Consider the following 13,664-nt stretch of genomic DNA (forward strand, 5'->3'; position numbering starts at 1 on the left):
TCTATGTCTACTATAAAAGCTCCTAAACATCAAATCTTGTATTCTTAATAAATACTATATGACATTGAATCACTACAATGACTCGATGAAAGTGCTCTATTCATCAAGATAATGGAGATCCTTTCTAATTTTGTATAATTTGAAATCTCACTTTCATCAAGCTTAATTACAAACATGGATACTTCTTGTGCCTCTTTTAAAGACAAAGTGTAGAATTTGATTATCAGACATTGTAGGATAGATAGATTTAAAAAAATGTTGTTAAATTCATTATAAAAAACCTCTTTCTTTTTTCTCTTGAAGCTGGCCTTAATATGAAAAGGCTCATCCAAAACTTACATTGTCTTGCCATTAACTCTTATCTAATAGTCTTCACCACAAATGGCCTTAGAGGTAAACACTTATGTATCTAACTTGTTTCATATTTAATCTCATTAGCTAAAATTTTGATGTACATGAATCTCAACTAATACCAATGTTGTCCCAAAACTTCTACACTAGCTCAAAATCCAAAGAATAATGCTTAATAAAAGAATCCAAGCATTGATTCTTTACTTTTTCGAGCTTCTTCTTCTCAAGAATATCCTTTGGAATTATTGAGGACAAGGGATGATAATAAAATTGAGGTGCCTTTGAAACATCTCTCTTGCTTACATTTGACGAAAGAAGAGACCTAAATAAGATTAACATCATGACTCAAATACTATTATAAGAAAACTTATATCGAATATTTCTTAAGTAAAATAATATACCTTGTTGCTTGGATTCTTTTACTGCAATCACCTCCTTCTCATCTAATATACACAATACTATTGATAGTTCTTTGTCGATTTCAAAGGCCTAAAATTGTTTGTTTTTGCTAGTATACTTTATGTGTTTCCCCAATGAATTATTCTTCTATTATCAATCCTATTGGTTTTGCAACAACTCATCTCTATGTTTTGTTAACAAGTAATTCAATAATCTAAACATTCTTCTCTGCAATAAGATTAAGTGTATATCCGAAAAATCTATTATAACCATCACCAATAAACCGCATTCATGAAGAGCCATTATAAAAAGAAGTACTATTTTTTATAGGATCTCTAGGGTGTAACCTTCCATTCAACCAAAGATCAAGATTTTTTTTTTCCTTCAAAGGGATGATATAGAGCTCTTTTACCAATGTTACAAAGATCATTGGATGATTGATCCATAACTAAAGATGTGATCTGTAAAGATCATTGGTTGGCTCTCAACATAACTCAAACCATTCTCTCAACTTAGCACACATATGATCAACGATGACTAGCTTGCAATACTAAGTTGCATGGAATCTCTTGTTTTATAAATTGATAAAATAGTGTTGGTGGAGCAAGAGAACCCCCACATAGTGCTCCATTAAATATGCTTTACAAAAGGTGGATAAGCAAGTCACTTGCATATAGAAATTATCAATGACTAATCCATCATGTATCTCACAACCTTGCCATTTATAATCAAGCAATGGCTCCCCTTACCATGTACGTGTACAAGAAGGATGAAGTAGTGGGATGAGACATTGGAGGGTGACTGAGAGGGGTTTCTTAGATGCACATAAGAGAGTGTGTATATGTTTAACAAACCTTGGTGAGACAATAGGGATGATGTGGCAATACTCTTAAAGTCTATTCTAAGCCTCTTTGTAGGTTCACAACCCACAAAACACTAGTAGAACTCAATCATCACACATTATACCTGCATATGTTTAATGAGATGTTAAAAGATGCAACACACCTCTTAGTTGATGATCTATCATGTCATCACCACTTTGTAAAGTCGTGCTTTTGCGGTATAGCATTCTACATGTACCAACTCATTCTAGTAGAGTCCTACATAGTGACCTTGATATAAGGCATCAATCTAATCTCTATATAAACAAGTGCCACCATGGTTAATGTGTGTTTAATGCCACCAAGTGGTAAAGTTAGTTCCACAAGAGATAATGATGGGTCTATATCTAAGATCCTCTTGTATATAGCATCAACATACACATGGGCCCTTACTCCTAAAAAGTGTCCAAGTCAAATTGCAATACTGATAAGATGGTAGTAATAATATGTCTAGAGAAGGACCAAGTAAGCATAATTTTGTCCCCCCCTTTAAATAGGTTAGTCTATACAAGGTGTCTCGAAACCAGAGACCCAAAAGTGAATATCAAAAAGTCAAAGTACACCCCATGCTCAAACAATAACTAACAAGGACATCCTACAACTGAGGGCCATTGCACCATCTCATAAAAGTGGCAAGGCGATGTGCCACTCCCAAGCCTAGAAGATGTCTATCACATGGCAAAATGCTTGTTGCATACTATGAGGCTTTAGTTATGTATGCCTCATCCAACTGTCTCCTTATACATAAGCTCTAATATATGAAATATAAATGCTTGCTAGCTACAACAACAAGCATCTAGAATTTACAAGAAGTAGCATATGTCCCAAATTGAAGAGCCCTACAATGTTTGCATAGATTGGGAACCACGGCAAATCATCTTTTGTGGTGTCATATCTAGACTAAACCGGAACAAACTAGCACATTGCATGTATATTTCCCTAGAACCTTCTAGTCCCAACTCTAATCTACATGCATATCTTGTTTAATATGACCCCTTACAACTTCTCTTAATATAATATTACTACTCCCCCTAAGCCATGACTTGGGACATGGTTTTGCTTTTTCGACTCAAAACTATTTTGAACATTGGTAAGCTTGCAAGGAATTGTTTCTTCATCCATGCTTCATCTTCGAGGAATCTTTAGCAGATGAAGTTTGAGTGATCCTTAGTAAATGAAGCTCTTATGCAATTGTTTCTTCATCCATTCTTCACCTCTAAGGAATTTTCTAAGCAAATAATTTTATGCAGCACTTGTGGAACCATGATATTAGCACCTCGTTGATTTCTTGATGTCTTTGCATTCTCTTGCTACTACTGAATGTTTGATATCTATCAAGAGTGGGTGTCAAGAGTTCTTTTTGGTCTCTAAGAACGCACTCATAGTGAGTCCTCTAGCCTCTTGTATATGGGACTCACATATAAAGGAACTTTATTTGAAGTCCCACAAATGACTCAGACTAATTTTCCATTTGCTCTTGGTTGGTTCTTGCTTTTGATTTAGCTTTTGCTTCCGTTCAGGATTAATCTTGTATGATTATTATTGTGATGCTCCATATTATACCCATCGCTCTTGTTCATACTTTATGTTGTCTTACTATTACATACATGAGCTTGTGATGCTTGGCTATTGAATTGCTGCAGAACAGAGCTTTGACGGCCTTGCTTGAAGGACAAACCTTCTAAAATCCAAACTTTGAGCCGCCTTCAGTAACAAACTGTAATGCTCGAGGTGTAAAGCTTTACACACTAATATCAAGCCAACCATACTATTACAGGATGTTACAGTCTAAACCTTAGCAGATTAAGCTATCTCGAGTGTCCACACCAGTGACAGGATTTGTCCCTTTTGCTCTCTTACACATCTTCAATCGTTGCGCTTTGTCTAGAATTGCATCACTAAAATCAGCACCTGTAATATCTGCCCCTGATCTTACAAAAAAGTGTCGAACAAGAAACTGATCACTTCATTGAAGCTCTTCCATAACAGGGAAAATCATAGTATCAGCATTCTGATGAACAAACGACATCTTGAAAGAAGAAACTAGTGGAAGATCTTGGCAAAGCATTCTAATGGACAAAAGACATCTTGAAAGAATTGGAAGATCTCAAATAAAGTAGGAACTGGATATCATACCATCAAATTGTGATCCTGTCAAAATTGCATTGGTGAAGTTTGCTGCAGACAAATTACACTATCATAAATGGACCGAGGGCCATAGCCAACATGGCATAATAAAACAAAGAAAGTAGTATCTCTGTAGTGCTGAAGCAGCTGCAGAATATTACCATTTCTCAGATTGGCTTCTCGAAAAACAACACGATCGGCCAAAGACCTTATCCTGCAGCAAAACACACTTCAAAATGCTGAACAAATTTGGAAAAGAGCATTGCGTTTGTAATAAAATTCCTTGCAAGTATAATCACTGTAAAACACAAAATATGAACTATTGTCCAAGTAAAATGGCAATAACATCAGAGCAACTCCTGCATGCATCAATTGGAGTAACTGTCAGTACTCCTTTTACTCTTATAGGCAGGCTGCAGAAAATGCCAAAGTTCAGCTCGCTTTCAACATTATTATCAAGTGATGCTACAGAATAGCTTCTGTTTAATGGGCAATAGTGTTTCAATCAATCACTAAAAATGAACTAGTTATGGGAGTGATCATAACCTTCATCCAGTAGCTGCAATAGGATGAAGCAAGTAGACATGCACTCCTAAGGAAACCAACATACAGCATGCAATCCAGAGGTATTGAAAATATTGCAAAACAAGATCTGTAGTTATATAACCATGTCTGTTTCTGCCTGAGAGAAGAACATCCCTCGCCACTATCTAACATGCATACTAATCCTTTTACTATCACCTTTCAATTCTAATTCCAGAAATGAACCAAGGAGAGACATCGGCAACTCACAACAAAATCAGATGTCGGTAAGAAAGAAAGCTAACCAGCTAGTATTCTGCAAATTAGCACCTTGGAATCCAGCAAAGGTTATTGTGCTGCTATCCAAGTTTGAGCCTTCTAAATTTATAAGCCTGCAATCACAAGCTGCACAAAGACGATAATTGAATCTGTATTGAGAACAAGCCCCCTTGTCATTGCATATTGAAAAAACAAGTAATGCTAAACAATATAAGGAGATAAACCTGCAAAAACAGAGCCTTTCAAATCCTTTTTTGATAAATCTGCACCACGCATGTCAGCATGATCATAACTCTGCCATAATTGGGCAACAAATGGCCTGCAGTCAGTTTGCTATCCGTGGTACTGACAACCTCACTTAAAGGTGCCTATAGACAACAGAGTGCCCACCTTCCATTCCTATCACACAGTATCTACAAATTTGAGTATATCTGCAAGAAAGCCCAGCATGCTTTCATTACATATTATACACAGTTTTAGAGTACACTTGCAAGAAAGCTCAAATATGCCTTAATCTTTCAGACAGTGATTTCTTTTGAGATAAGTAATACTGGGTGGGTTCAGATGGTAGCAGCGGAACAAGATACTTTTCTTAATTAAGAGCTGCCCTGCCCTTGTTCACACAAGGCGGAGACAATGCACGGAAAAGTGAAGTCTCACATGGTTAGTGCAAATATGGAAAGACCTTCTTGGCTATGCGGTGCACTCAAAGCCCTTGGGCCGACCACATTCTCCTTCTCCTGTGGAAATGTTTCTCTCTCAAGGGGGGAGGCTGCCCATTTTCAAGTGGATCTGGAAGCAATTCACTCTTCCTTTGGCTAATCACATACTTCTACTCCACACAAACATCATGCCCGTGCCCCTCCTTCTTCTGTTGTCTTTTGTGAACCTAGCCATAAACCTGAACGTGCGGAAGGGGAGGTATCTCCCCTTGATGGATTAGCCAAAAGAGCCACACTAGCATTCCTTCTATGAGAAGATATGATAGCTCACAAGCTGAATGAACAGCACAGGTTATTTCATACAGGATCCGGACATGCACAAGAGGAGTTACCTTCTCTCCAAAGACTAGCCGAACGCAAAAAAGCAAGAGCCACACTTGCATTCATGCTACGAAAAGATATGATAACTGACAAGCCGAATGAACAGCGCAGGTTACTCCAGGTAGGATCCTGCTCCTTCATGAGCCTACCATGGACGAGAACCAACTGACGGTTAGAGTGAGCAAGAGCCTGGACTTAAACAGACAGACAACAAGAACATAGGTATCTCTGCTCCCGACAAGACTTGGATCCACAAACTTCTAGAATACGTGAGAAACTTTCAGTGCCAGGAGTTAGAATCCACGACCTTGCATTTATGAGTCTAAGCTTTAACCATAAGGACAGCAGGTGAGGGGCATGTCGCAGATATAGGTCATTACTGTTCACAGGCAGCTTAAAGAATACCCTTTGAAAGCTTTCTTCAGTTACCACTTAAATCAGCTTACGAGGAAGTCGGCTATGGAAGGAGGAGGCGCCAGGAGCAATGCTGTCGAAGCGACGGCGATTGCCAGAGAAGCGGCGGCCACAGTAGAATTCCTGGTAGGCGGTTGCTGGCCCGAGCTACTTGCAAGGCAGATGCATGGCTCACGGTGGCGACGATAATGGTGATGGTGATGACGGCGATGATGATGGTGATTGGGAGGTATCACAGGAGAGGTCTGCAACGTTGTGCAAGCACGCCCCATCGTCGCAGTCTCCATTGTTGGATAAGGCCCGATTCACACCAACACAAGACGTTTTCCACATTTTCCCATATGGGGACAGGGGCTCTTTTCCTTTGTTCCCCCCCCCCCCCATAATCTTCAACTACAATTGCCCTAATAATATTATCTATACTATTAGTGAAGGAAAGGTGGGGGGCGGGTGCCACATGGCAGCCCCCCACCTCCCCCACAAAAACAAAGAGAACGCGAGGGCGGGTGCCATGCGTCCAGCACCCGCCCCCCGGCAAAAATCGCGCCCGCCCCGACACGAAGCGCCAGGGCGAGCCTAGGCGCGGAGCGCCTAGTACGTATGAAGGGAAAGCCTTATTAAGTCCATGCTAAAAAACGGAGCTTCCATGCATAGGTTCAAGTTCACAAAGCCAAACCTTCCATTAATATATAGAAAATATAGTGAGAGCTTCTTCTCTAAAGGCACACCTACCTAGCTAGGTGCATTGTGAATTTTTAGACAAGGAATTCATGCAACCTTACATAAGAAGTTTTAGACTAATCCCCACTATGAAGTATAATAACGTCGAGAGCTTCTTCTCAAGAGGCACCACATATCTAGTTAGGTGCAGTTGGGGCTAGGGGGTTGCCAACCCCTTATAGAAGCTAGGTGTGGTTGGGGGCTGCCAACACCTCATAAGAGCTCACAATGTTGTCATACATCACTATGTGGAGATTATAATGGGAATTAGTCTAAAACTTATTGTGTAAGGCTACATAAGTATTAGCAATTTAGAGAAGATCTACCATAGGTGTTTGCACTTGCAGCAAAAGTGTGTAGAATTTTTATTTTTATTTTCGGTAACCAATCACAAAGGTTTATGCATGCTTTTGTTGAGTCAAAATTTGCCATGTGTAAAGTAGAACATCTTTCATCCACCGATTTCTTCTTTTGAGGGTGCAAGGTTGGTAGAAGTTGTGGGGGGGTTTAGAAGAAAACCACCTTTTTGGTTTAAGAAAAGTACACACATTGGATGACACCCCTTCCCTTTTCTCTTCTAACACTTAGTGTGAACCCAACCTAACACGATACTGCTCACAAAAACCAACATTTTAGTGTACTTAAAACTAAGGGTAAACTTTTCAATTGTTTTAGTTAAAATATCAACGTTTTTGTATGGATTTTGAATAGCAAATTGGTTTCTCTAGGAACTTTCGTTTGGGATTGATTCAGACTTGGCAAACAGCCATGAAAAGTTGATGAGTATAAAGGTGAGATTTTGACATGTAAAAAAGAGACTAGTCATCCATCACACAATATTAATTGTAATGGTGGCAGCAAGTAATAAAGGAGAAAGCTAGAACTCACAAATTGGCACACACAAAATGAGCTCTTCCATTCACTATTTGGTGTTTATGCATTAGTGCCATGGCTAGGGCTTTCCACCAAAATTCGGGCACCCTACTAGAATGTACCAACTTTGCTACTTAGACATCAATGGGAGTCACCAAAGAAATACTTCACATCCTCTATAAGTAAAACCCTTCGTGTAGGATACCAAGACATTAGTAAATGGGCCTTTATAGGCATCATTTATATAATTTACTATGAGCTATGGTGCAAAACACATGCATATGCTATATATATTTAAAAATGATGATTATGCAAGGCCCACAAGGTACATTTGGCAAGGGGATAATTGCACAAGGATCATATAAGCTCCAACAATAATGATCATATACATACCAAGTAAGCACAAGGCAAGCTTCTTCCCTAGCATACATAGGTTCTGGCAATAGTTGAGCAAAATTATATATGAGGCCATAAGCCAACTATCATATCTTGGTATAGTGAGAGGTAGTGCATCACTCAAAGCCCATCACATTTACTAAATACAACAAATGATTGTATCCCTAACTACTGAGCATACAAGCCACAAGAGCCACCAAATCAGCCTAAAAGAGGCTAAGATATAACACTTGGAAATGAGCTTCACAAGCACACCCCAAAGCACCATCAAATGAGATCATAATTACTTTAGGCCAATAACCCATAAATACCTTCATGGAAGGCCTCAACAAGATGCTCAAGAATATAGCTTTGCAATAAATAATTGCAAGAGGCAAAAAAATCTCTAGCAACACACAATCTAGCCCAAATAATCTTATTTTAGAGGTTGCTAATCAAGTGCAAGATTAGCTTTGTACTCATCATCTCTTGCTTCAAAAAAGCTAGCACAAAGTTCTCTAAAGTTGTTCATGGATAGAGAGAACAAAATAGAGAAAAAACTTTTATAAAAACCACAACCAATAGCTTGTAAAAGCCTTCGACAAAGGCCTCCTCCAAGCTAAAAGGAAATCAAGCCAACTCCAAGCCAACATCCATTTTAAGTTGTGAAGTGATTGCTAGACTTTAGATTGAGCATGGTACAATCAACAAGGTCATCCTTCAATTGGTCTTTGCAACAACTAGCTCAATTAGAATACCAAGCTCATGCGATTGCTTTTCTAATTGATGGTATTTCTCCTAGCCGAAGCTCACTATTTTCCTCATGAGCTCCTTAAGAAAGACTCTCCCTATTTTAAAGGAATAAAATAAAGAAATGGCATAGTCACTAATCACCCACTCTCTCCAATACATCAAAGAAAGAAAGAAGAAGAAGAAGAAGAAGAAGAAGAAGAAGGTAGCAACTCACTCCTCATCAACCCATTATGGAAGAAGAAGAAAATGATGGTTTGCAAGATCTCCAATAGTATTGCCTGTCATAATCATCTTATATCTCATCCATTCATACCTCCCTTTCATTTAGAATACTACTAGTTACTCCCTTCCTACTTCTGCAAAGTTGTGAGCTATTGACCTTCATATGACCTATACATATGTCAAAAAATGATTTGTTTAGCTCATATGTTGCATGTGATAAACCATGGGTGCCCCCATTACATTCTATTACCAACCCAATCACCTTGAATAGTCAAAGATACCAAATCTCACCACCAGGAAGCACCAATATTAGCATCATATTCACATTGAATAGATCAATCTATTATGTGACTCATTAGTCTTATAAAGGTTGTTTAATATTTTAATTTCTATCCTTCTTATAATCCCCATTCACATGCCTACAAGGTTGACTTCTCACTTGGAGATAAATGAAGCATGTTTTTATGGCCTAATGTCTTCTATGACATCTGCATATCAAGGGGTTGCTCCCCACTGATCCTCCATGAGCACTATTATTTTAACTTCGCTAAGGTGCAAAAGATACATAACTCATAGCACATATATATTCAAGTAGCACACCATCAAAATCAAAGTGAAAGAATACCATTAACGTTATCATCTAAACATTGACGCAATTGTTGAGATATTGAGCTCCACATGATCTACCATCCACTATACACCTTGGTGATGTAGCTAGACTTTACTACACATGCATATTAGGTGACTAACATGAAGCATATGTTAGTGACATACAGTAGAACTACACCCACATAGTCCACTCTTGGTTATGACACATTCATTATGCCCACCTCATCTCTCCTTAATGGGTTCACTCTTAGTGACTACATTTACATATGTTTTAGTACTTTCATATTAGTCATTTATTATGTTATAGACTAAGTTTTTTATATGGAAGAAGAAGAAAGAAGAAGAAGAAGAAGATTTCATCCGTGCTTCTTTGTGTGCAGAAGTTTCCATTGTATATGTGTGTGTGTGCTATTGGTTGCTTTATCTCTCTCCCCTCTTTATTTATTTACATGGTATCAAGTCTCTCCACGGCTATGCAAAAAGATTGATCAATAGCTAAGGCAAAGGTGACAAAGCATAAAAGTAAGTAAGTAAGCAACTGGTAAGAATCTCTTCCATGTTATTTGATTTACCTTTGAATATAGCCATAGGAGGCTCCTGAGGTTAGCAAGCCTGGAATCTCCAATTGCAATGAAGCTTAGTGAGCAAGAAGAGTAGTGTATAATAGACTCTTTATGACTTTTTCGTAGCAATTTTGCCATCTGAGATTGTTTTGGCCTCTGTTGTGACTCTGTAAGTTTGTTGGCATAAGTTTCTAGGTATATTGCAATTTCAGCTATATTAGTCGTTTATAGGTGCAGAGGTTATAGACTTTGAATTTGTAAAGTTTCAAGAATTTATTGGGATGTAGACATAAAGGGCATTTGGATATAGATTGCAGATCGTAGTTATTGTTGTACAATCAGTGAAAAATATTGCGTTTTGGTTATAGTGCACCTAGTATTGGGTTGGTTGTAGATTGCAAGTTTTGCAAGGTTGCATGTCTTGCCCAAATGTTTGATAATTTCAATCAGATTGTCAATGAGAAGCTTGATAAGAACTTTATTATCTTACATGAAAATTTAGGATGACAAATTTCTTGAAGGGCAAAGCTGTTTGGAGTTACATAAAAGGACACAATGTTGTGGTACTCAAACTTCATCTATGAAATGCTACTGCAAAACAAATAAATCCTAAGAAGGATTTGGAGCATATACATAGTATAATAATATATTGGCTATTTGTAAATACCATAGATACTATGATGGACTATTTGTAGGAATCTAGCCCCCACTATTGCATGGAAGAATCTACAAAGTTGTTTGAAGTAGACATAAAGGCTTGAAAGTTGCAACTCAAGTCAAAGCTTATTCAAGTTAAAAGAGGAAAATTGTCCATCAATAACTATATTTTAAAGATCAAGAGTATTATGAAAGCTCTTGATCTATCAACATAGCAGTTGATGATGATGATGTTAAAGCTCTTGATCTATCAACATAGCAGTTGATGATGATGATGTTATGCATGCATGTTTAGATGAACTTGGAGACGAGTGCAAGAGCTTTAGGTTATCTATTAATACCAGGGATGATATCCATGACTTTGAAGATTTGATTTCTATGCTAATTCTTGAGGAGAAGAACCTTAGCTTGGTTTCCTCTTCTTTTTGAAAAAGGAGCATGCTTAAACATGTGTTTTACTCTCTCTTAGTAGAGGTAGAGGTCATGGCTAAGGCCAAGGTGGTGGTCATGGCCAAAGGTATGATGCACACTAAAATAGGGAAGGATTGGTGTGCAATTCGAATGCTGGATGTGTGCATAGTGAGTGCTGGAAGGTCCCCAAGAACAAAATAACTCTACTAAAGCTCATAAAACAAGAAGAGAGATTTGCACGACATGAAGAAAAGAGACAAATTGGGTACAATCTTCCCCTATGCCTTGTGTGAGCGCTTCACAAGGAGGCATGTATTTATAGATTTATTAATCACTAAGCTCAAAAATAGCCTAATTTACAATTAGCATGCTTTTGGCTTTTGTGTTTGCTTTTGTCCAAATAAAGAATAAAGCGGTTGGCATCCCAAAGGTCAGACTGTGCCCAAATACAATGTCCAATAATGAAATATCTAAACCGAGTGCCTATGCACATACAAAATAATAAATGGTTGTCAAGCGCTTTAATAAATAAGCGCGCCTAAATAAATATTGACGCTACCCCTTTAGTGATAAGATGCGCGCCCATCAAAAATTATAATTCTTCTAGGTAATCTGAATACACGCTATCACCCAGTGCTTCCCAACGCCACCGATGCCTGCTCTACACATCAACTGAAGCATTCACAATTGTTAGAAAATAATAAAATTAAATCAACAAAAGTGAATACCTAGCAGTCTTCAGCTATAAAATAAATAAATAGGTTGGAACTCTGTCCTGATCTTAATTAAATACGAGTGCACTCTAAACTCATAAACGTCCATTAATTTAAATATGTATTTTGTAGAATCACCCGCTATGGAATCACCCATGTGCACATTAAATTAACATGACACCTGAAAAAGGACAAGCGTCCCCGTCAACTTCTCGCACAAGGAATCCACCTTGTGTACGAGACCCTGCAAATAAATATAGTTTTACGGAATCCACTACAAAACCTCACGGAATCCACTGTGGAATAAAAAACTTACGGAATCCACCATGGGATATGCCTCCTGGCATCATACCCCTGGGGTGAGATAGCAATTGTCCTCAATTGCTATTAGCTCAATGTGGAGCGAGCAGTGAGGGTTAAGCACTTAGGTTGCGGGCGTGCATCCATTGGGCTTCTTCAATAGGATGATTTTTAAACTTAACCAAATATCTAGAATATCTACGACCAGTTCTAGTGGTCATAAAGCTAGTGTCTAGAATAGTTTCAGGTTCAAGTATTTCAATTTCTTCTTCTAACAAAGGAGGGTTTTTATAGACAGGATGTACAGGTAATTGGTCTCTAAAAGGTCGTAGTAAACTGATATGAAAAGTATTATGGATTTTTCAATATAGGGGTAGTTCTAATTTGAATGCATTGTCATTGATCTTGTGAATTATTTTGAAAGGTCCATAAAATCTAGGTGCTAACTTAACAACAGGGTGTTTCTCAACACTTTGCAATCTTCTCTTTTCAATGCGTAACGATACATAATCATCAACTTTGAAAGTCATGGCTTTTCTTTTTTTATTAGCTTGTTTCGTGTATGATTGCTGGGCTTTCGCAATCATGTCTTTAACTTTAGCAAAAATAATAGCATGCGTAGTGGCAATACCATCAGTAGCTTTAACTTTGTTTGACAATGGTGTAACAGGTAGTATAGGCAATCTATGTCCATAAATGATTTGAAAAGGTGCTTTATGTGTAGTTGTGTGTAGTGCATGGTTATATACAAATTGAAGTAAATGCAGGTCTGTATGCCATGTTTGTGGTTTTGAAATTGTGTATGCACGCAAAAGATCTAGAATTGTACGATTAGTAGCTTCTGTTTGCCCATTGGTTTCAGGATGAAATGCAAATCAAAAATCAAACTTAGTACCTAAATTAGCAAACAAAGTAGTCCAAAAATTATTAAAAAATCTAGAATCACGATTAAAAATAATAACTTTGGACAAACCATGATTAGTGAAAACAATCTTCAAAAACAATTGTGTAGCTTGAGATGCAGTTAATGTTTTCTTGCATGGTACTAAATATGTTTGTTTGCTAAATCGATCTACTATAGTCCAAATCATATCATGATTAGAGTGTGTGTTAGGCAAACCAATTATAAAATCCATTGAAATATGTTCCCATGGTCGTTTAGAAATTGGTAAAGGCATTAACAAACCATATTGCTTACCATGGTGTCGCTTGATTCGTTGACAAATTAAACATTCAGAAACAAAGTTAGAAACATCAGATTCCATTTGTGGCCAGTAAAAATCTTCAACTAATTTTCTTAAAATAGAAATAATACCAAAAGAAGATGTAAGAATACCTAGGTAAGGGTTTACTACACAATTACGTAAGCATAAAATATCTTTAAATTATATATATCTAAATCATTTTCTCAATCAGTCTATGTAGAATGTTTAAAATATCAATTGTGACATT

General features: G+C 37.6%; 1 protein-coding gene across 2 annotated transcripts; it reads right to left on the reverse strand.

The window, feature by feature from the left end:
* Positions 1–3,203: 3,203 nt before the first annotated feature.
* On the reverse strand, positions 3,204–6,378 carry LOC148008953 (uncharacterized). 2 transcript variants are annotated; one of them, XM_087673876.1, is made up of 6 exons: positions 6,049–6,378; positions 4,784–4,853; positions 4,586–4,685; positions 3,920–3,972; positions 3,768–3,809; positions 3,204–3,562 (listed from the first exon to the last, which is right to left on the reverse strand). In XM_087673876.1, exons 1-6 carry the CDS (start codon positions 6,301–6,303, stop codon positions 3,516–3,518), a joined length of 567 nt encoding a protein of 188 aa, XP_087530002.1. In that variant the 5' UTR covers positions 6,304–6,378; the 3' UTR covers positions 3,204–3,515. The 2 variants fall into 2 exon arrangements, with proteins under 2 accessions (XP_087530002.1, XP_087530001.1); XM_087673875.1 differs by having other exon boundaries at positions 3,204–3,557; positions 6,049–6,377.
* Positions 6,379–13,664: the final 7,286 nt, after the last annotated feature.

The sequence above is a fragment of the Lygodium microphyllum genome, unplaced genomic scaffold (assembly GCF_053477565.2).
Source record: "Lygodium microphyllum isolate KBCC unplaced genomic scaffold, Lygodium_microphyllum_v1.1.10 scaffold_43, whole genome shotgun sequence".
Classification (NCBI taxonomy): domain Eukaryota; kingdom Viridiplantae; phylum Streptophyta; class Polypodiopsida; order Schizaeales; family Lygodiaceae; genus Lygodium; species Lygodium microphyllum.